Raw genomic sequence first — 21690 nt, forward strand, 5'->3', positions numbered from 1 at the left:
CTGATATAAGTTCAATAAGGTTCCAAAGGCTGTGATGAGATTCATAGTTATATGTGTGTGTGTGTGTGTTTATTCATTGTTTTTCAGTCTCAAGAATCAGCATGGACATGTTTCACTTAGTTTGACAAAGAGAACATGTCCAAATACTATATCTTTTGTTTTATTATTCCAAACCTAATGAACTTTTTTGCTAAATGTTCTGACTAAAAAAAAAGTAATTCATACATTGTAAGTGTGTCCTTAAAGTCCCAATCGCTTTCAGTCTTAGCAATACGTTTAACACTAAGCAAGTTTAATCAATGTCTGTAAAGTGTATTAAAGTTCATGTATGAGTGTCTTAATATCTTACTGTAGAGATCCATTGCTGGTCTTTCTGCCCAGCTTTGCCAGGCGCTTCTTGGGTGAGCGGATCAATAATCCAACAGGAAAGCCGAGAGCTTGTTTAGAGATGAAATCGCTTCTCTCCTCCGAGATCATTTTAAAACGCGTAATATTTCAAATATATGGTATAATTCAGGTGTTTACTGTCTGTGAGCTCCTCGTGACAGCGCAACACATGTTGTACTTTAGTGTACATAATATAGTAACTTCAAGTCTTAAACATCATCGCACGTCCTGCCTCCAAATATGAATCGGTGTCCTTTGGTAACTTTCATAAATATATTCCATTGTAACGTTTATAAAGACAATATCCGCTTTGCCATTAATAAATGTGAATTAACTGTCAATTCCGCTTTAAAACAATTCACAATCTTATATTAAAAGACAGCAAAATAACTTCATTTCATCGATCTATGTCCAAACTCTCAAGCGAGCTGTCTGAGGCACCAGCGAGCGACACACCAATACCGTTTTGTGTGTGCGTGTGTGTCGTTTGGAAAAGTTCAGCGCTACTAGCCTACACTGACGTCACGACCACCAGCGGAAACCTTTTCCAACTATGGTGAAGGTTTAGCTCATGCATATTAATTACAATACATGATTGGACCAGGAGTGGACGCTCGAAAACTCCAATTAATTAAATAATCTCCGGAAAACTGTCACAAAAAAATATCCGGGTAGTATGTTATTGTCAGCACAAAATCAATAGATAAAAATAAAAATATTTTTGGAATAAAAATCAAACAGATTTTTAAGACCTTAAAAAAATCAAGCAGATTTTTAAGACCTTAAAATATATAAAAATTAGCACATTTTGATCCCCCTTCCTGAACTGACATTAATTTATTGTAATTAGATGTCAATTCTATTGTAATTTTTACATTTGAACGAGTTGTAGAGTTTGTTTATATTTGTTATTCGTATATTTAGTAGATACGTTTTTTGAATTCTAATTTAAAGTATTTATATAAAAAAAAGCAGGATGATATTACTAAACCAGTAATGCGAGATATTTTTATAATAAAATTATTAGAATTTGAGTGGAACATTTTCTCAAAACAGGCGCTCTTTTTCAAAATATCACATCTTATTTTGATTTTGAATTTGGGATGGAACATGACCCATACTTCTTCGTTAACCCAATTTGAGTCGTAATTTCGCCACCGGGTGATCGTGACCATTTCTAAATAATAATAATACTAATAATAAGTAAACAAACAAACAACGTTGAGAACACTTTATTATTAAAGATGAGACATGTATAATTAATAAATACGTTATAAATAATTAATTATTTAATGATAACATACAATTCATAATTTAGCGTATAGATTAATACAAATTATTTAATAGAAATGATCATTTACAATACAATTTGTAAACTATAAAAATTGTAACGCTATTTCTGCATAGAAAATAGGATGTGGACAATCTCGTGTTCGTCATGAGTTGATTTCATACATTTAAAGAGGTAGTATAGATTCACTTGAAATGACTGACACGGTTATTATCATTCATGTAAATACACACGAATGCTTTAAAACACGGATGTCAGCAGTGATCATGAATTGCTGTATGTGAATATGAGGCGACAGGCGGACGATTTGATCAGATTTGTAAGGAAAAGGGAAGGGTGGGAGAGGATTTCCCTTGCCCTGGATGTGAAAGTGCTCAACAGTAAAATATGCACTCAATCTCTTTGCGTTGTCAAAAGCCTGCGCGCGCGCGCACACACACACACACACACACACACACACACACAAAGTCAGAGAATGTTTGTGTAACAGATAGCCCAGTTTCGATTTCAGACTTCAGAAATGTGTGGTGTCCGCCCTCTAACGGCAGAGCACACAATTCACACAGAACTATTGCAGAGAAAAGCATTCAAATGTTACGAGCTACTACAATACAACTGTTTCCATGAGACTGTATTACTCCAGAAAGCCGAATCCACAATTGAACTATTTTTTTTTTTTTACTTATTGGGAACAATTACACACCCAACATCACAATGTAATTGTTCAAATATTTTAATTGTAAGGATTGGCACCTGACATACAACTTTAAATCCACTTGCATCCTGACCAAGGAGCCCTTAAGCACTGAACAGAAACTTTAATAATGATTATTTTTGGAGATTTTTTTTAAAGCGCACACATACATTAAAATAGAAACAAACCGAAGAAACCATATCCGTCTCTGTGAAGGGCAACAATTTAAATTAGCGGCCCGCCCTTTCCAGCCAATCAGAAACACTTTCTGCCTGTCAATCATTTTAAGCGGTTTAGTGGACTCTTTGGCTTAAAGGAGCTGTAAGCGATTTTTCTTTTCATGGAAAGGTATGCAAACATTTTTACTACTCCCTGAAAGATATTAAAGAAATAAGTGTCCTGAGATATCTCCTAGGTCCCTGTGACAACTCCAGACTCTGTAAACAGCACACAAAATGTGTCTGGGGGCCATGGACAATGATGCTTTCTGTCTGTCAATCATTTTGCACATTCTCATTGTAGTTTCAGCTAATTATTGAGGCATTTCGACATTTTTATGCCATGTTGTTCATAACTGTTGTCAGTTGAGGGCGCTATTTTGCTGCTCGTGTTAATAAAGCTAATTTGGTATCAAGTGCAGGGTTTTGGGGAAAGGGGCGTGGCTAATCCAGCAGCTCAGTTTCTGGAAACTCTAGATTGGCTAAAACTTCTTTCAGCACCATTAAGCTATTTTTAAACCATATTGTCTCAGCTAACAGATGTCAGTTGAGGGACCTATTTTGCTGCTGTTGATTTTAAAAAAAAGGTTTCTTCTTGATGTCAGTCTCAATAAAGCTCATTTAATATCTTTGAAAATGTAGTGTTGTTCTGAACATTTACTATATATATAGTATACACATACACACCAGTTACTTCTGGTCCTCGAATCTGATTGGACGAGAGACGTTCTGTGAGTGCTGATGGTCTCACACCATCATCACTCGGACGCTTCATTGTGTGTGTATCACTCCGCTTGTGTTCGTGCCATTCTAAACTAAATTGTAAGAGCAGTGCATATGTATTTATAGATGTCTCTTTACATTTAATTTTGTGACATTACACATTTTAGCCAGCAAAAGGTGGAGGCAAAAGACCATTATTTTGTGTTTATTATGAGAAAGTTGGTGACGTGAAGTGAGTCAGTGTCAATCAGTTTTTATATTCAACAGCACTCCATGAATTCTTGCATTACTACTACACTACTAAAGCTAGGAAATAGCTTTAAACAACTTTAGCATTTAGGCTTAGGAGAGACAGACTGATTAATTACACAAACTCAAGGTGCTTACCTCTTACACACTGGAGAGGACAAAATGGCAGAGGACATTGCGGTTTCTAGTGAAAGACACTTGCGCACCGGCTACCTCGAAATAGAGAGGAATACCCCTGCTTGGACGGCTATTTTTCCAATGAGAAAATAGGATGCATTTCACCAAAATAAAATTATCTTCAGAAAGATGACTAACACACTACAGCTTCATCAACATGATGAACACACACTACATCTCTCTCTCTCTCTCTCTCTCTCTCTCACACACACACACAACTTTGTTTCTCCAATAGCATGTTAGAAACAGCCCAAGCAGTGATTCTAGTAGTTCTGAAGTTATGTTTTTATGTTTAGGCTTGGACACATCATTTGATTTGAGCCAGCAACGCCAGATTCTGATCTGTCACGTAAGCAAGTAGTTCCATGAACAAATAAATTTTTTTCTTTTTTTCAAACGTACTTGTTTATTGAACTGTTGTATATAAGCAATATCACACTCACAATCGTGCTATATGGCCCTACATCAGCACTTCTGTGATTACCTGCGGCACTCAGCTGATATAGGGCCATATCGCACTCTTGCTCATGTGATATTGCTTAAATATTTATCTTTGAAATGCAGGATTTTGGAAAAAGGGGTGTGTGGAAATAAACAGCTAAAATTGCTTACAGCACCTTTAAATTTATGGACCCTTTTCACACATCCGCATGCCATAGTTGGCTAAACTTGAATGGCGGTGAATGGGGACCGCAGCAAATCAAATTTTTGCTTACCCGTGTGCTCCAACAGCAAAAGTAAAAACAATTATGCTTTCAAAGCTTGGCAAAAGATAAAAATATATAATGCTGGTTAACATCAGTATGAAGAGAGAAACAGGCCCGATCTTTTGTTACTCATCCAGCAGGTGTGATTGAAGCCTCATTGCAGCAACGATAACTGATTTTTTTAAATGGACTGCAGGGTAATATAAAGTACAATGTTATAAATTTACACAAAATATGTGTTTAAATTGGAACATTTATGTTGTTAAAGAAGGCGGAAATGGCTGTGGACTCCTCCATCTGTTGGCGGATGGCATCGGGCTCCTCCGTCCCGTATATATAAAAATATATATTTTCTTAATTTAATTAAATGCTAGCCTACTTCACTAATTTAATTCATTGTTGTCTGTCAACCTCATATAATCAAACGAAAATAAAATCTTAGAGACCTATTATGCCCCTTTTTACAAGATGTAATATAAGTCTCAGGTGTCCCATGAATGTGTCTGTGAAGATTCAGCTCAAAATACCCCATGAATCATTTATTATACCATGTAAAAGCCTCTTTTTTAGTGGAATCAAAAACATGCCGTTTTTGTGTGTGTCTCTTTAAATGCAAATGAGCTGCTGTTCCACTAGTCTGGTGAATACAACCAGAGACAAAGGTAACTTTAGCTGCATAAAACAAGCACATTCAGAAAGGTAATTTGCAAACATTCACAAAATATAAAGTGCGACACTTACATCTTCAGGATATAAAGCTGTAACACAAACAGTTGTTACTGATCTATGCTTGAGAATCAGATTTTTTTTTCTGCTTTATATCAACACTCATTGACAAAGCAGTCTGGTGTAAAATGATTTGCACAAACATACACACATTTTTGTATGTTTTGGGGCACATTTCCTTCCAAAACAAAACGTGTCCACTGCATCTTTAGTGACTCGGGATGTACATTTAGATGCCGGGAGTACATGAAGACTCTTATGTTCAGCCAACAACAGAACACTTATGATGCTTACGAAGCTGAGATATTCTTCTTCTCACTGTATCTGCTCAAGCACCGGAAAAAATGGCGGACTGTGTGAACACTCAGGGGAGGATCTATGATAACAGGGTGGAGTCCGTCACCAGTCGTGGGCGAGGCCTACTCTAACATGACATCAGAAACGAAAATCATTCATTTTGATTAATGGAAATATAAGAGCAATGGGTGGTCTTTTAACATCGTAGGGTGGTTGTGTACACTGCCAACTCGCATTTAAGTATAAACCAAGTGTGCCGCACAAGCCCTCAAAAGTGAAGCCAAAACGTCTCGATCGCCCCCCGGTGACTGGTCGTAGTATAGGTCATAAACCCCGCCTCCCCATGTTATTCAACGGGACGTGAGACCAACTTAGCCATTAAATTAAACTTCACATATCTTTTTTTCCAAAGACAGTTTCTGTCATTTACTGTAGTTTCTATCACGTTGATGTAATTTCAAGTGTTTGTTGTCAAAATAAGTTTGTTTTTAGTTAGTTATTTGATGCTATAAAAACGGTGCTGTGACATCATGATTGACAGGTTCTTTGAGCGTAGTAGTCACTGAAGCACTGAAGATTTTTCGGGATCTTCGGAGGACTGAGGAGATTGGAGCTTTAAATATCTAAAAATGTAATATCTAAATTTCTATAATTAATTATTTCACACCGTCATAAGTCAAAAGTGCAGGGGCGTGTGCTTTCGATTGATTCAGCGAGAGTGAGGGCGGGGCCTTGATTTCGCGGCTTTACTTCCTGCTCACTACTGCGCAGGTCTGGTCCCGAAATCGCAACTGCGCAGACTCAAGTCCCAAGATGTCAGCGCCATATCGGGACACTGGCGGCTTCAGTTCTCACCAATTGAAAAGAGCGAAGGTGCGTCGTCGATCTTTTTTTTACAGTCTATGGTACGAACACCATGTAAAAGTGAATTTTGCATAATAGGCCACCTTTAAAATAACCATGACTATATTTTAAGGTTGTCCCACAAAACACCTCCCTGCAACGTTCATGGAAGGTTAGTTTATGGTTTCAGAAATAAAACCATTAGAGAAAAAAACAATAGTTACATTTTAAACATTAACTGCAAGTTATGACTTATGAAGAAAATATAGAAATTTGACCTGTTAATTGAAAACCGCTGTCCTGTTTGAACTTGTTTAGGCCTAATTAAATCACACACAACTATATACTTAAAATATCCTTACGTCTCCTCTGACAACGCCATAAGAAAAATCCTGGAGGCGCCACTGGGGTTAACACGTCTAGCGGTGAATGGACGACCACAGCAAATATATTTTTCTTACCCGTTTACTCAAACAGCAAAAGAAATCAAATCCACTTCACAGCTTTAAAAAAAAATAAATAAAAAATAGCGTTGAATTACAGCAGTCAGAAGGGAAAAAGAGGCCAAATTCACCATCAACTTTTTTTTTTTTTTTTAAATGATTCTGGGGTAATATAATACAAAGTACATTAACACTAAATCATTAACAAATTGCAAATATAAAAAAAGTTATCTTGATTAATACAGCTAAGCATAAGGTGGAAACACAGTCTTGGGTCCATACATTGAAGGTACAGTGAAGAGTTAAAAAGAAAACGATTATTTAGACACATCATATGTAGTTTTATTTAGACCCACTTAGAAACCATCTCCAGGCCTGATCATATACATTGAAGAAAAAAAAAAAAGAAAAAAAAAAGGGGTACATTACATCTGGCAGTAGAATCCAGTATTTAATGGTGTGCTTTAATTTTATTAAAAATGAATCACGATAGAAATTAGACACCAAGCAGTTTTAAATTTTTATTTTTATTCAAGACAAATACAGGATTAAAAACTGGAACAAAATGAAAACTCACTTGTCTAAATTAAAATTGTATAAAGGTTTGGGATTTAGCGTACAGAGGGGAAATAATATTCAAGCAGTTGAGACCCTTAGGGCTTCCAGTCAAAATACTGAACAAAACTGATCTTCAATATCTCAGATGTGAGAGCCGACTGAACAGAGCAAACATGCCACAAGTACTTTACTCAGTCTGAATGCATACTAACAGAAATAAGGGTGGACCTGCATGTGCATCTAAATGAGCTTATAGCAGTAAGACCAAAGAAAACAAAACCAAAGAACATGATAAAAAGAACACGAAAGGTCCTGTTGAAACGCTGAAAAAAGGCGACAGAACCATTTTACATTTACATCTCTTTATAATTTTATCGTAATAGGCCACTACGTCTGTGGTTCACCTTATTTTAAAGCAGCGGAGTTGTGTTGTAGAATGGAGGTCTTCAATGTCTTCCTCTTGAAGTTGTCCAAACTCCCCCTGACATACACAAATGGTCAGAAAACATTCGATTAGTGTGTGAAACCAGACACATTTTCAGCAGATCCAATTAACATTTCACAATTATTTCTGTAAAATAAAAATTAAAAATCAACATTTTTTAATTTAAAAAAAGAAATCAATCACATTTGTTAAATTTTTATGTTTTTTGTCCAATCAACAATCATAAACCTTCAATTAAATATCTCGATCTACAGATTTAGAAATGTGCATTTAAATTGAATAAAGTAGCAGCAAAAGTAACTGCTCTGTGACAAGAAAAAGTCATTGAAAGAAAGCAGACAAATAAAACCTTGGGAGTATTTCTTTAAAGAATTGATATCCCTCATCTATATGGTCTGACTTTGACATTGTAGGTGGCTGATCTTATTCTGAATGCATGCACTAATATTATAAGGACAACACAAGTAGGACATTTAAACAAACGAGAGGAAGAATAATAATAAAAGTTTACTTCAAATACACATCTGCATTTAAAAATAATCTAATTTAGGCCACGTCCACACAAATACATTTTCATTTGAATACGCACTCATTTCACCACATTCACATTTCAAATTGACACTAGAGCGGCACTTTCCTCCACCAAAATCAGAGCATTTCGAAAACACTCCATTACTGCATACTTTGGAAAGCAACGAGGTTAAGAAACTGAAAACAGTTTTAAACGAAAACAGATTAGTATTGACGTGGCCTTCAACTAGGGCTGGACAATATCAGACATTTATTGTATGTACACAATGACTTCACTGGCAATAAAACTAATGATTATATTAAGCAGCATCAAGAATTTTTCAACAATTTTAAGTGTTTTTTATTTGGCCATCATAAGTCTTAAAAACAAAAATGCGTCAGACTAGTTTCACAATCATTCTTTGTCCAATGACTCACGAGAACTTTGAACTTCAGTAGCAAACATGCAGTTAGAATCAGGGGCGGAGCCAGGAGTTTTTCAAAAGGGTGGCCAGGCAGGGGCAAGCGATCAGTCTGTGGTGGCACAGAATTGTTCTGGCAGCATTTTTATATCGTCAGACTGTGGGGGCAGGGAGGAATGACACCCGGGACGGAGAGGATTGGCGACCTTGGTGTGCGCACATGTTAAGTTTGTACAGAGATGATTTCACCTCTAAAGAACTAAATTGTGACAAAAGTTACCAAAAAAAAAAAAGACTAAAACGGCAATTGCGAGTGGGGAGGCTCTGCCACTGTTTAGAGTGACAGTTTGATTCTTTTCAAATAATTTCAAACCATCCATTTCAACAAATCGATTCAAAACTCTCCAGTCAGCAATTTGTTTGCACCATATTTTACTTAAGTAATCATATATTCAACTTTTTATTAGAAATATATTTAAAGGTGCACTCAGTAACTTTTGTCTTTGTGTCATCTTGGACACACACTGACATCTAGTGGTTTGGATGCAGCATCATTTAAAATCAATAGTTTTCAGTTTCACATGTCATTGTAGAAATGTTGTATTCACAGTCAGTCATGATTACTTGAATCAATGAGTGAAAGTGTCAAATAACAGGACAGTTACTGAGATTAAGGGAGTAGTATTCGGCTGGTCACCACACGTTAGTCCCGGACTAGTAACCGTTACAGTAACGCAAACAGCCGTTTATATGAATATAATTTGTTTTAAATGTATACATTTTATGTTAGAAGTGCAACTCTACACAATGACACACACTTTAAAAGTAATTTAATTATGTTAGTAAATGTAATCTGATTACAAGAATTTAAAATGTAATATATTACAATACATATTTTTTTTTTTTTTTACTAAAAAAGTAATTAGATTACAGTTGCTAAATACTTTGCAATAGGATTACACCCAACATTGCTTGGCAACAGTATTTGTTTGGTCAAAACTCTTCCTCTGAATTATTTCAGAACAAACACCTACAAGTAAATTGAGGTATTGAATGTCGTCAGAGGCTGAAAAACATTGAGATGACTGTTTTAGCTGTATTGCCCAGCCCTATCTCACACCTATCACTGCTTACTGAACAGGCAAAACAAAAATAAGCGACACAAACAAGGAGAAAGAACTGTTTTGATGTTAATCTGGTTTTATTGGTTACTCTGGGATATCAATTGGGCTTCATCTGTAAATCTGACACATTAAATCCACCTGTTTAAGGTGTAGAGTAAGCCATTGGCACTTGAAACCAACAGAAAGCAAAACTGAGGACATTTCAAACTGGGAAAAAAGAGATAGGGTAAATAAACAAGCTCTAAGACACGTTCACAGGCAACAGCATTCAAATGGATGTGGGTAGTGAAAGGAGTACCTTGGGTGAGTACCTGCACAGATTGACAGTATCCTTGATTTTTAAATTGGCTTTTCATGGGGGGGTCGTTCACAACACCAACGCTGTGTGAGGTGTGGAAGTCAGCTGCAATAATTCATTAACCCTACACTTCCATCATCCCAATGCTATCGGATCTCAACTTTAAGAACAGACGGTATTAAATGTGCAACATCCATGTAAGTCCAAAAAAATCAGTATTCATTGCAGTTCAATGCACTTGTTGGACCTCTTATAAACACCTTATAGACAGTAGATGGTAAAATGCTGAGTGCTTATGCATGTAGACATACATGAGCACACAATCATTTTGTTTAACTGCAAATAATGTGCAAACAAAGTTATCTACTAATTTATTCTTACTGCGAGCATTGAGTGAGTACAGGTTTAGGTAGTAAAGGCAGAGTTAGGAAAAAAAGAAAAAAAAAAAACTTAAATTTGGAAGAGAACTTGTCTAAAAAGACAGATGTATGACCGATACAAAACGAGGTACCTCCAAGCATGTTTTTCAGGGCTACACTGGCTTTTCCGTCTGGTTTCATTCATTCTACTTCCGTTTCGGCCTAGTCCCCATCTTCAGTGCATACTTACGATGCACTATTAAAAAACAGGAAGAAAAATCACAGACAGAACTGAAAGAAAAAGGGGGGAAGGGGAGAGGGAGAGAGACCCGGTCCGGGGAGGACGGTTGCACTTACCTGGCTCTGATCTGAGGTCCTATCAGATCAGTTTTAATTGGACTGTGTGTCACCTTCAGAATGAAGCTCTTCGGCGGTGCCATTCACTTCCGCTTTGGGAGGCTCTGCCTCCATGGGTTCGGGCTTGGAAAGCTCATTGGACGTCTCAACAGAGCCCTTTCTGCTGCTCTTCTTCTCATCTGAAGAGTCCTTGTGTTCTGAGGGAAATATGGCAATAACATTTATTAAACAAAGATGGGTGGTGTTAGATTCAGCCAAATTGAAGGATCAACAAAACAAAACTCAGTTTAAAGAGAGTGAGTGATTGGCCACTTTTTTTTACACAATGAGTCACAAAATCGGCATATTCACGACTAGGAAAAATATAGATGTTTTGATGCTTTAAGATCTTTTGAACGATGTCAATATCGATTCATAAATCCCAAGATCGATCTTTCATTCTACAGCTCTGGAAAAATTTGAGTCCACTGCAGGATGATCAGTTTCTCTGGATTGAATATTGATAGGTATGTGTTTGAGTAAAATTAACATTTTTGTTTTATTCTATAAAGTACCGACAACATTTATCCTAAATTCCAAATAAAAACATTGTCATTTAGAGCATTTATTTGCAGAAAATTGCAACTGGCCAAAACAACAAAAGATGCAGTTTTCAGACCTTTAGAGCAAAGAAAACAAGTTCATATTTGACATTATATCAAGCTTCCTGTGACTTAATTTTGAGATTGATTACATTGTCATTATCAGTGATACCTTGATTGTCAACAGAGACATCTAATAGCAACCAAACTGATAAACAATGCTGCAATGCTAACGTTTGCTCTACAGGTTTATAATAAAAGAAAGTTTAATCCACCATGTTTTGAACATCGGTCTCTGCACACATTTGCTAAACAGGTTTTATTGTCATATAAATGTAGAAACTTCGGCTCAATGTATATTATTTAAGAAAAGTGAAGGTTTATCATTGACTAAATCTCCCTCGGTGCCGACACACCTGCATCTCAGCAAAATAAGCTGAAGATTTCCGCACAATTTGCAAGTCCAACATAAAGTGGCGTTCCATTGCAGTTTTCCCAGTATGAAGTTTAAAATTCCAAGTTAAATGGGAGGAAGCAACACTGCATTTTAAAAATGCTATGATTATGGTGTCACAGAAACCACGGTTTGAAGATAAACGGTTCAGAAACAGTGGCTGGTTTGAGCATTTCTGTAACTGCTGATCTCCTGGAACTGGAAAATGTCTAGAATTTACTCCATCCAGTGAGTAGCAGTTCTGCGGATGGAAATGTCTTGTTGATGAGAGGTCCACAGAGAATGGCCAGACTGGTTCCAGTTGACAAAGTATACGGTAACTCAGATAACTGCGCTGTACAATTGTAGTGAGCAGATGCTAATCCGAGATGCAGGTTGGCACTTTTTTAGCAGCTCGAGGGGGACCTACACAACATTAGGCAGGTAAGTTTTAATGTTGTGGCTAATCTGTGTATGTGCATACTGTATTTGTACATGTCTATGATGATTTTAAGCACAGCCAGCTATTATCTAGGGCTGGCTGATAAAACGATCTCGATATATTGTGATAAACCACATGACAACGATAAGCTTTTGAGAAATGTTCGATATTTAGCCTGTGTTCTACATCTAGACGATCAGGTGCGTGTTGCTAAAAACGCAAGCAGTTTGGTTTTCTTATCGTACCTTTCCACTGTAGTAGTGGAGCGAGCGCTTTCAAATTCTATCTATGGAAGCAGAGCGCCATGCTCACGAGGTGGATTGTAGAATTGACAGCAGCATGGGGCAAGCTGTTCCCTAGCGTTGGAGGTGGCTTTGAGCGGATTTCTTCCGTGTCTATGGAAAAGCAGCCTCAGATTGTATGAAGTTGCTAATGTCCCCGCTACACCAGTCACAGCGTTCCAGGTCCCAACCCGGTATTGATTCCATCCGGACTGCAAGACATCATGACAAGGGTTGCGCCCTTTTATCGTCTCTAGTGATCAGCGTGACAAAACAATAGTGCAGGTTACATCATATCTGATCTTTCAGCACTGTATTCTTGAATATTTTTCTTTAGCACTGAACACAATGCATTTATGCCCTGTCCCGCTCAGCACGTGTTTTCTCTTTTGCCCGCACTGAGTAGACATGAGGCGCATGTTTCCAGAGTGCATGTTTCCAGAACGACCTTCCACAGTGGATCACTTCCCACTTTTCCTTGATGTTCTGTAGTCACTTAAGTTTTTTTAACTATTCCTTACACTGTTGGTAGGTCCGGTGGTAACAGTGTGCGGCCAACAGCTGAGACTTTTTCGTTTCACTCATCAATAACGAGTGGACCGTCTGCACCTCGTTTATTGACCACGGCGTGGTTTTGCGCACAGCCATTTCTTTTTTCACAATTCGAAAGTCCCATGAACAAATGATACTGTTATCGCTGTTGCTAACTTTAAAACTAGCGGGTTTATGTTGCGTGTCGGAAATCCAGTGACGCTGGTAGTGGCGATTCTTTGACCAATCAGTGATCTGCAGGATTTTGACGTCACATTTAGTATCGGCTCGGCTTGCTTGGAACCTCGACCAAGGTGGTACCAAAAAAAGTATCAGGTACTAGCTACAGTGGAAAACCTCCAAAAAGCAAGCAGAGTTGAGTTGTACCATGCAGTGGAAAAGCCCCATAACACCGTCGCAGTGTGCCGAGATTTCACTGGGATCATATTGAACAGTCTTGACAAACAACAATCGTAAAAACATTTACAGTGTACACCCGGCTAATGGCATTAACGCTTGATCTTTCATGATTGGATAATTGTCTGTTTAGCAAAAACACTTGTAGTGACCAAGTGTAATTACTCGAAAACATTTGCAAGGTATACAATAAAATCAATCCACAAGAGCGCAACAGTTGGTTCTGAAAGTAAAATCCAATTTTTACGCTTAATGACTACGTCAATAATTTGATACTGTCCTGTCTTTGATTGGATAACGTCTCTTATGAATGCATTTAGAATTTCTATTTTATAGAAAATGTTAATAAACTGGAAAAACACTTGTACTTAAAAATAAAATGGGCAGTCACTCTTGCAATCGATTATATAAATAGTTTGTTATTTCAGCATCAAGTGTCAAACCTTTGTCCTTAGAGGATTTTTCCTTGTCCCCTCTGTCCTTCTCTCTGTCTCTGCTACGGCTACGGTGCCGGTGGCTCTTGCGCTCAGAGCTGCGGGATCTCCTCCTCTCCTTGCTCCGAGAGCGCCGCTTCCTGTCCGAGCGTTCCCGGCTGCGCCTCCTCTCTCGGTCACGTTCACGGCTCCTGTTATACATGCAACAAGTTATTAAGTACTAATGTATCAAGGAAACCCAAAATGTCTCAGACAGAGCAAGCGCATGTTAAAAGCCCGGGTATACCTTATTTTTCAGTTTGTACACTACAACTGATTTGTGATACGTCCCATATATGATGCTGCAAACCATTGAGATGTTCCAAAAGTGTCAGTCATCCTCCCACCATTATTTTTCACAATATGTTCTGGTTCATTTGAAAATATGTCACATTAAGGAAGTTAAGTGTTGGAATGCCATGATGTATCTAAATTCTCAGGTCTTGTATAGTGGTCAACAGTAGCTGTGTGACAGTAGTGTACCTGCTGCGTTTCCGGTCCCGTTCCTTACTCCTGGACCTCTTCCTGTCTCGCGAGCGGCTCCTGCGGCGGTCTGATGCACGGCTGGAGTGTCTACTGTTTGAGTGACTCCGCCTCCCTCGTCTGTCCCGTTCCCGTTCTCTCTCCCTGTCCCGATCCCTCTCTCGCTCGCGTTCCCTCTCTCTCTCGCGCGCTCGCTCCCTCTCTTTTTCCCGCTCTTTCTCTTTCTCCTCCTCCTCCTTGCGTTTTTTCTCACGTTCCTCCCTTTCACGCTCACGGTCCTCCCTCTCTTTCTTCCCTCGCTCGTCCTTCTCCGGGTCCTCTGAGTTCCGACGCAGTTTTTCCTGCGGGATCGAATAGATATTTAGTTCACATCCTTTACATTTTACACTTCAGTTTTTTGTGTCATAATTAGTAGGGAAACACAATGAAACAAATAAATAAAAATGACAATTACAGCTTGCACAATTACCTAATTGTGGACAAAGTGTCAGTTACAGCATGTCTACTCGAACTGCATCATTTATTTTAAACTTATTTTAGTGTTATTATTAGACTAACAGTTTTGCTTTTACGGTTTAGATGTCTTGACTTACTGATGTATAAAACAGCAATAAAGTAAATCAGGATCTGTAATTTGCTTGTTTTGGATGTAGCCTACATAAAGTATAGTAGAAGGAAAATTCTATATCAAAATTACCTGAAAATTAAATATCATGGGAAATAATCCACAATTATGTTTTTTTGACATAGTAGTGAAGCCCTAACAATAAGAATCAAAATCGGGTACCCACAATCCTCAAGTACTGGGAAGTGACAGCAATGATCAATCATGAAAACGATGATATATTATGACATGCGTGACATAACTTTTTACAAAGTTTGAAATTCATTGACAAATATACACCATCTTGTCAAAGAGGGGCCTAATTTTTTTATTTTGACATTGTCATGATTTTTGGTGGTACCTTGCAGTCTAAATCATTACAGCAACAATCTCCTACACACGACTTTCTGTGCGAGGCTTAGAGCGTTCATACAGCTAAACGGAGCGCAGTTGTATGGAACAAACACTTTTTAACTAACACGGCACCTCCTGGCACAAATAACAAAATTTCTGTCTCTGGAACATTGCTATTGTGAAACAGAGATCGGATATCAATGTTGAACCCTTAGACCTTTGAAAGATTTGTTAATTTGTTAACATTTATTACATATACAGACGGTAAATTATATATTAACTCTTTCCCCGCCAAACACGGAATTTTCCGTGTTTTATGAAAAAACGCTTCCCCGCCAAACACGGAATTTTCCGTGTTTCAGGTGTTATACGGTAAGGAAGACCCCTGCGCATGTTTTGAAAGAGTACGCAACTCTTTGATTAAAGAAACAGACTGCGATCGTCTCAAACATGAAGAAGTGGAGTATTGAGAAGCTCAAAATATCAGACATAAACATGCCTTTTTATCAGCTTTATGTCTGAAATGTTGTTTTTTGACAAAACCGACCTCTGTTCAAGTCGCAATAAAAAAAGAACAAATGAAGATAAAATAAAATCGTTTTTTTTGCCTAAAAGCAGAGGCTCAGATCTTTATTGTGATATATATAGCATCTTCATATATTCATGGAAGAAAATATTCTGCGGGCCATTAAAATTTAGCGAAAATCGTCAAAAACCCTGGTGGTGGCTGGCAACTTTTTTTAAAAAACGCTGGCGGGGAAAGAGTTAAATGTATGCAGAGTGACGTCACCACCGCATGTGGGGAAATGTGTATCAAAAGGTTAAAAAAATGTTGAACTACTTACAGCCCTAATTTTTACTCAAACGAACGATTTGCTCACAATTCCAACATCTTGTCTTGCGATCAAGTTTTAATCTACATAAGAGCAGTATCTAGCTGATGAAATACGATCTAGAATTTAGAGCAGAGCAAAACAAGACAGAAAATGTCTGTTCATCACTGATATTTCTATGATTTTCATTCATTTCTATGACTTTTCCAGACCTGGAAAACACCATTTTAACATGTCCTATTTTTCTATGACAGTGCGAACCCTGCTTGAAGATTTTTCTTGGAATCTCAATTTAAAAACATCCCCTGATATTTCCTGTTTTTTTATCACCATGGAAACCCTGGTACTGGTCAAGATTTGTGAACTTGTTTTAAATAGGCATCTGATTGGGCCAATATGTGAAGCCAATAATGTGGGGTCTATTTTCTTTTTAAAATCTCTAACCATGCCACAGTAATCATTTGAAAACATCTTTTTCGCTATGTTGACCTTCCGCCCACACAGAGACACAAATGCTGCTTTTTGAAAAGGCCCTTCCAAAATTTGAAAATGCTTTCTTCACGTTGTAGTGTGGATAAGATGGGAGATATCTGAAAACGATGATGTATTTGTCGTCATGTGATCCATTCAAACCAAAACTCCCCATGTTGTAGCGCCGTTGGACTAAGAGCGCATCCAAAGCACATTTTCAAATGTATATCAGAGAACATTTACAATAATGCCATCATTACAATTATCAACTAAAAATTAGAAGAGAGAGAAAAACAAAAAAAACGAATCACAGTGGCAAATATCTTGTTCAAAATATTAACTGACCTTCAGTTCTTCTACTGTGGCTTTGATTTTGGCATATCCCATATGTTGTTTGCCCATTAGATGATCGTCCACTCTGGACTGAGCGTCACCCACTATAAGAAAAGCACCACACACTTCACACACCTCCATCTGCTTCTCCTGAGCTGCAAAGCTCTCAATAGTCTGATGAAGAACAAAAAAAAAAAAAACATGTTTATACACACCCACATCATTTTCATTTCAGAGTAAAACACAGTTTTACATTTGATGTTTGTTTTCAATTATTCCACAGCAAAAACTACAAAGAAGAGATGATGAATCTCATTTATGTGTCCAGGATGTGCGACTCACTGAAGGGTTGGAACTAAGCTGCTCCCTCTCTTCCTTCAGTTGCTCCACCAGCTTCATCATGCCCTGCGCCTCCTCGACACGACCCTCCGAGCCCAACTCCTCAATCTGATCACACAAACACACACTTAACACTTCACAGCCTTCCCAAAACACTCACATTCACATTCTTTACATCTTATAATATGCAAAACTATGGATGCACCAATATCACTTTTTCTCTTCCGATATCTGAAATCTTAGGAAATCAACAGGCTAATACTGATCTCGATCCCAGTGATGTTTTTAATCATTTAAAAATGGTTTAAAAATGCCAGTACCGGAGCCGATAGCGATCCAGGTATCGGATCGGTGCATTGCTACGCAAAACCTACCTGAAGTACAAGCTCTTCAATCTTCTCTGTGAGGACCTGAGCCTTCTCCTCGTTCTTACCCAATGGACCTGGTCCCTGGAAATTAATGTTGGAAGTTGGAATAAAAATGTGGACAGTAAATCATACTGTCTATAAAAGAAAAATGTAAATGCTCATTTACTCACCCTCATATTGAGAGCATAACTTATTATTTACTGTCTTCCGAGAAAGACCAAAGGAAACATTTTAAACAATGTCTGAGCTGCTGTTTTCCATCCAATGAAGGTGAATGGGGATTTAAGAGGATAGTTCACCCAAAATGAAAATTCTCTCATGTAATCACACCATCCCAGATGCATTTGACTGACTTCTCCTGACCACAAACAATTTTTAAAAGAATATTTCGTGTCGGTCCATACAATGCAAGTTAACAGGGTCAAAGACTTTGAATCTCCAAAAAGCACATAAAGGTAGCATAAAAGTAATCCATACAACTCCAGTGGTTTTATCCATGTCTTCAGAAATGATATGATAGGTGTGGGAGAGAAACATCAATGTTTAAGTCCTTTTTAATATAAATATCGACTTTCACATTATGTGCCCATTGCTACCTACTGGGTAGTGAGGAGAATTTATAGTAGGAAAAAAAATTATGTTGCCTTTATGGTCACCCTTCACTTGCATTGTACGGACAAACAGATATTCTTCTAAAAATCTTTTTATTCAACAGATTAAAGTCATACACATCTGGGATAGTGGATTTTGTTGATTCAAGTAACTAAGGTAGTAGGAAAGGCCGATAACTGATTAATCGGCCCATAGTTTTTCAATCTGACTTATAAAATAATTAAAAAAAAAAATCTTATTATGGCAGGATGACAAAATGTCCAAAATGAATAAAATCCCAGATGCAGTTTTTTTTTTGTTCAATCAAAATCCTAATAATAGCTAGAAAAAAAACACAATTTGGAAAATAATGTGAGACTTAAGTATAAACAAGTCTGAAACACATTGGGAACTCTTATTTGAAATGACAAAAAAAACTACATGCAACTATCAACAGATTTGTGCAGATTACCGATAGTTCGCAAAAGCAACTATCGGCACAGATTAATCTGTAAAACCGATATATCGGCCTCCCTCTAGTATGTTCCTCACACAAAGCTAATATATGGCTTCAGAACACTAACATGAGGCAACTTTATATTGCTTTATTTTGGAGCTTTGTGTTAAAAAAACCACCATCCATTTTCACTGACTGGAAAACATTGTTTTGAACAACAAAAAAAGAGAAATTGTGAATATTCCATTAAAGATATTAATACAAGTTTGAAACAAGTAAATTTATGACCGAATGTAAAAGTACACACTCCAGAGTTCTGCTGCGCTTGTGACAGTGCCAAGCGCGCGTGGCCCCTCCGAATCCTGCGCTCCACCTCGGCCAGCAGACTCTGCAGGTACCGCAGGAAGTCTCGCTCATATCCTTCCTTCATAAAGCGGGAACTCTTCTCATACCTAAAGCATTCATTACCAAATCATGAGTCAGAACTCAAACAACATAATGACAACCGTAAATGGATGAGTCGCACAAAACCAGCAAGGACATGACCGGGTCATATTTCACGCAAATCAAGAAAATAAGAAATTATATATTTTAAAAACGGCATTTTTTTTTTCAGACCACTAAGACTCATTTTCTCCAAAATACTCATGACCATAATGCAAAAATAAATTACAATAAATAATACTGAAAACATACTGAAATTGTCAAGTATTTATACATTATTATTTGATGCATTTAATTTACACATGATTAAATATAAAATAGTATAATAGCTAATGTAAATAAATTTAAAAAAAAAATAATGATCCATAAAAAAAGAAGATACATTTTCTTAATGCAAATATATATTTGTATTATTAATTTGGGGTGAAATATGACCTGGACATATTTTTGTAGGATTCATTCATAAAGCCTAGTGTGGTAACTTACATTTTCCTCAAGTTTTCATCATGGATTTTTTCACAAGGACCTGGTAAAAAAAGAATGATTAATTTCACATCTGATAAGAATAAAATCAGATTAATATATTTAAGAACATTAAGATTCTTACCCAAGTCTGACCGTGTGTTAGTGAACAGTTCAGCAGGGCAGAAGCCACACAGGTAGTATTTACAGACCTGAAGCAAACAGAGAATCATGGGTAAGTAGATGTTTAAACCAATGAACTTCCATGACTTCCCCCAGTCATTTGTGATTAGTGGGTAAACATTTAAAAAATACAATCTAGATAGCTTCATGTCACATGGTTTGACAATTGAAAATGGGTTTAATTGAACCATTTTTGCATAGAGCAACATTGAGAGCACCATATTTAACCATGTAGGCCCTAAAGATGAAGATACACACCAGAAAGTTTGTTCCGAACTAGAATCTAAAAGCAAATAAATATATAGTTAATACATCTGGAGTTATAAGCACACCAATTTTGGAAAAACATCAGAAGTGCTTTTTTTTTTTTTTTTTTTTGGACACTTAATGTGACAACAGATGCTGAGGTAAATTGATTTTAGTAATAACCCTACATTTATCTGTAAAAAAAAAAATCTAAACCGGATGACGGCATCTTTCTAATGTTATTTCTTTGACCTGTAGTTTCGCTCCAAACATCCTGGACAAAAATAGTCATTTTGACCCAGTCCTCAAAATAATGGACTACTCTGTAAATATCGATCCATGGTGCTTAAACTTTTGGCTTTCATCATAATTTATGCTTAACTTTTACTTTAAAATAACATATTTTAAGCCAAATGCCTGTTGTTTGGACTAAAATGGCAAGATGCACAGTGAAAAAGGGGTTCATTTTTTTGTCAGTTTTCCACCAAAACCAATTGAATCACATCAGAAGACATGGATTAAACCACTAGAGGCATATTTGTGATTGTTATGCTCCATTTGTGCTTTTTGTTGCTTCAAAGTTCTAGTCACCATTAACTTGCATTGTATGGACCAACAGAGCTGAAATATTCTTCAGTAGAAGAAAGTTAGTTGAGGGTGAGTAAATGATGAGAATTTTCAGTTTTGGGTTATCATTCATGTCTAAATGTGCGGGAGTTTCGACAATATTAAACTTAGGGGGTTTGTTCAAATCTCTAATCCTAAGTATGAGCAATAACAATGATTGATGCCTCAACAAACACCGCATAAACAGCTTGAGGGCGGGACGCTGCACTCCTGGATGTGTGCCGCATGTGTTCACATGCAATAATGACACTAGCGTGCTAACTGCATAGAAACAACCGGAACGAACAAACGAACGAACAAACAAACAAACAAACGAACGAACGAGACCCCATTCACTGTACTTATATTCGAAATGTCTTCTATAAGCCGTCTTAATTCGGTTTCAGTTTGTATGTAATGATATGCTGCTGGTATTTAGCAGTTAGCGCACTCACAGTCTCATGATCCCAGCGCACATTACAGCGCTTCTCATCCGGAGCCAAATTCCGGTCCCGGCCCATTAACTCATCGAGTAATTGGGCGGCTGAAAGCATCGTGTCTGTTGTTTAATGTGTGATCCGTTATAACAGAGTGGTTTTATTCATCTACAGAATAACGTGTGCTGCGTCCCCTATTCCGATCTCCACAAAATGGCAGCTGAGCAGCGCGCAACAGAGATTACCCATAAGTCATTTCGAGGAACGCCAACCTTTAGTACGCTTCCTAGTGGACGGGATGACAAGTACGCTTTCATAAAGAAAGCGCCTAATTTAACCCGGAAATGGTCGTAGCAGGATTTTATGATATGATTTTAAATGAGTAATACGTGTTTAAGTTTTGTACTGGTTTACAACGGCCATGTTTGTTAAAGGGACAGTTCACCCAAAAATGCAATTTCTTTGATCATTTTATTCACCTTTAACCTTGACA

General features: G+C 37.4%; 2 protein-coding genes across 3 annotated transcripts in view; both read right to left on the reverse strand.

The window, feature by feature from the left end:
• LOC127653318 (ras-associating and dilute domain-containing protein-like) overlaps positions 1-852 on the reverse strand; it is a 59005-nt gene extending 58153 nt beyond the window's left edge. Inside the window, exon 1 of the mRNA XM_052139969.1 lies at positions 350-852. Coding sequence (XP_051995929.1) covers positions 350-477 — 128 coding nt within the window. The 5' untranslated portion in view covers positions 478-852. The remainder of the gene's footprint in view (positions 1-349) is intronic.
• A 6391-nt stretch (positions 853-7243) lies between these two features.
• On the reverse strand, positions 7244-21424 carry LOC127653325 (luc7-like protein 3). 2 transcript variants are annotated; one of them, XM_052139977.1, is made up of 11 exons: positions 21216-21423; positions 19871-19937; positions 19750-19789; positions 19127-19271; positions 17778-17852; positions 17407-17511; positions 17077-17238; positions 14470-14810; positions 13957-14138; positions 10829-11025; positions 7253-7794 (listed from the first exon to the last, which is right to left on the reverse strand). In XM_052139977.1, exons 1-10 carry the CDS (start codon positions 21312-21314, stop codon positions 10862-10864), a joined length of 1380 nt encoding a protein of 459 aa, XP_051995937.1. In that variant the 5' UTR covers positions 21315-21423; the 3' UTR covers positions 7253-7794; positions 10829-10861. The 2 variants fall into 2 exon arrangements, with proteins under 2 accessions (XP_051995936.1, XP_051995937.1); XM_052139976.1 differs by having other exon boundaries at positions 7244-11025; positions 21216-21424.
• Positions 21425-21690: the final 266 nt, after the last annotated feature.

Source organism: Xyrauchen texanus, chromosome 12 (genome assembly GCF_025860055.1).
Source record: "Xyrauchen texanus isolate HMW12.3.18 chromosome 12, RBS_HiC_50CHRs, whole genome shotgun sequence".
NCBI classification, from domain to species: Eukaryota; Metazoa; Chordata; class Actinopteri; order Cypriniformes; family Catostomidae; genus Xyrauchen; species Xyrauchen texanus.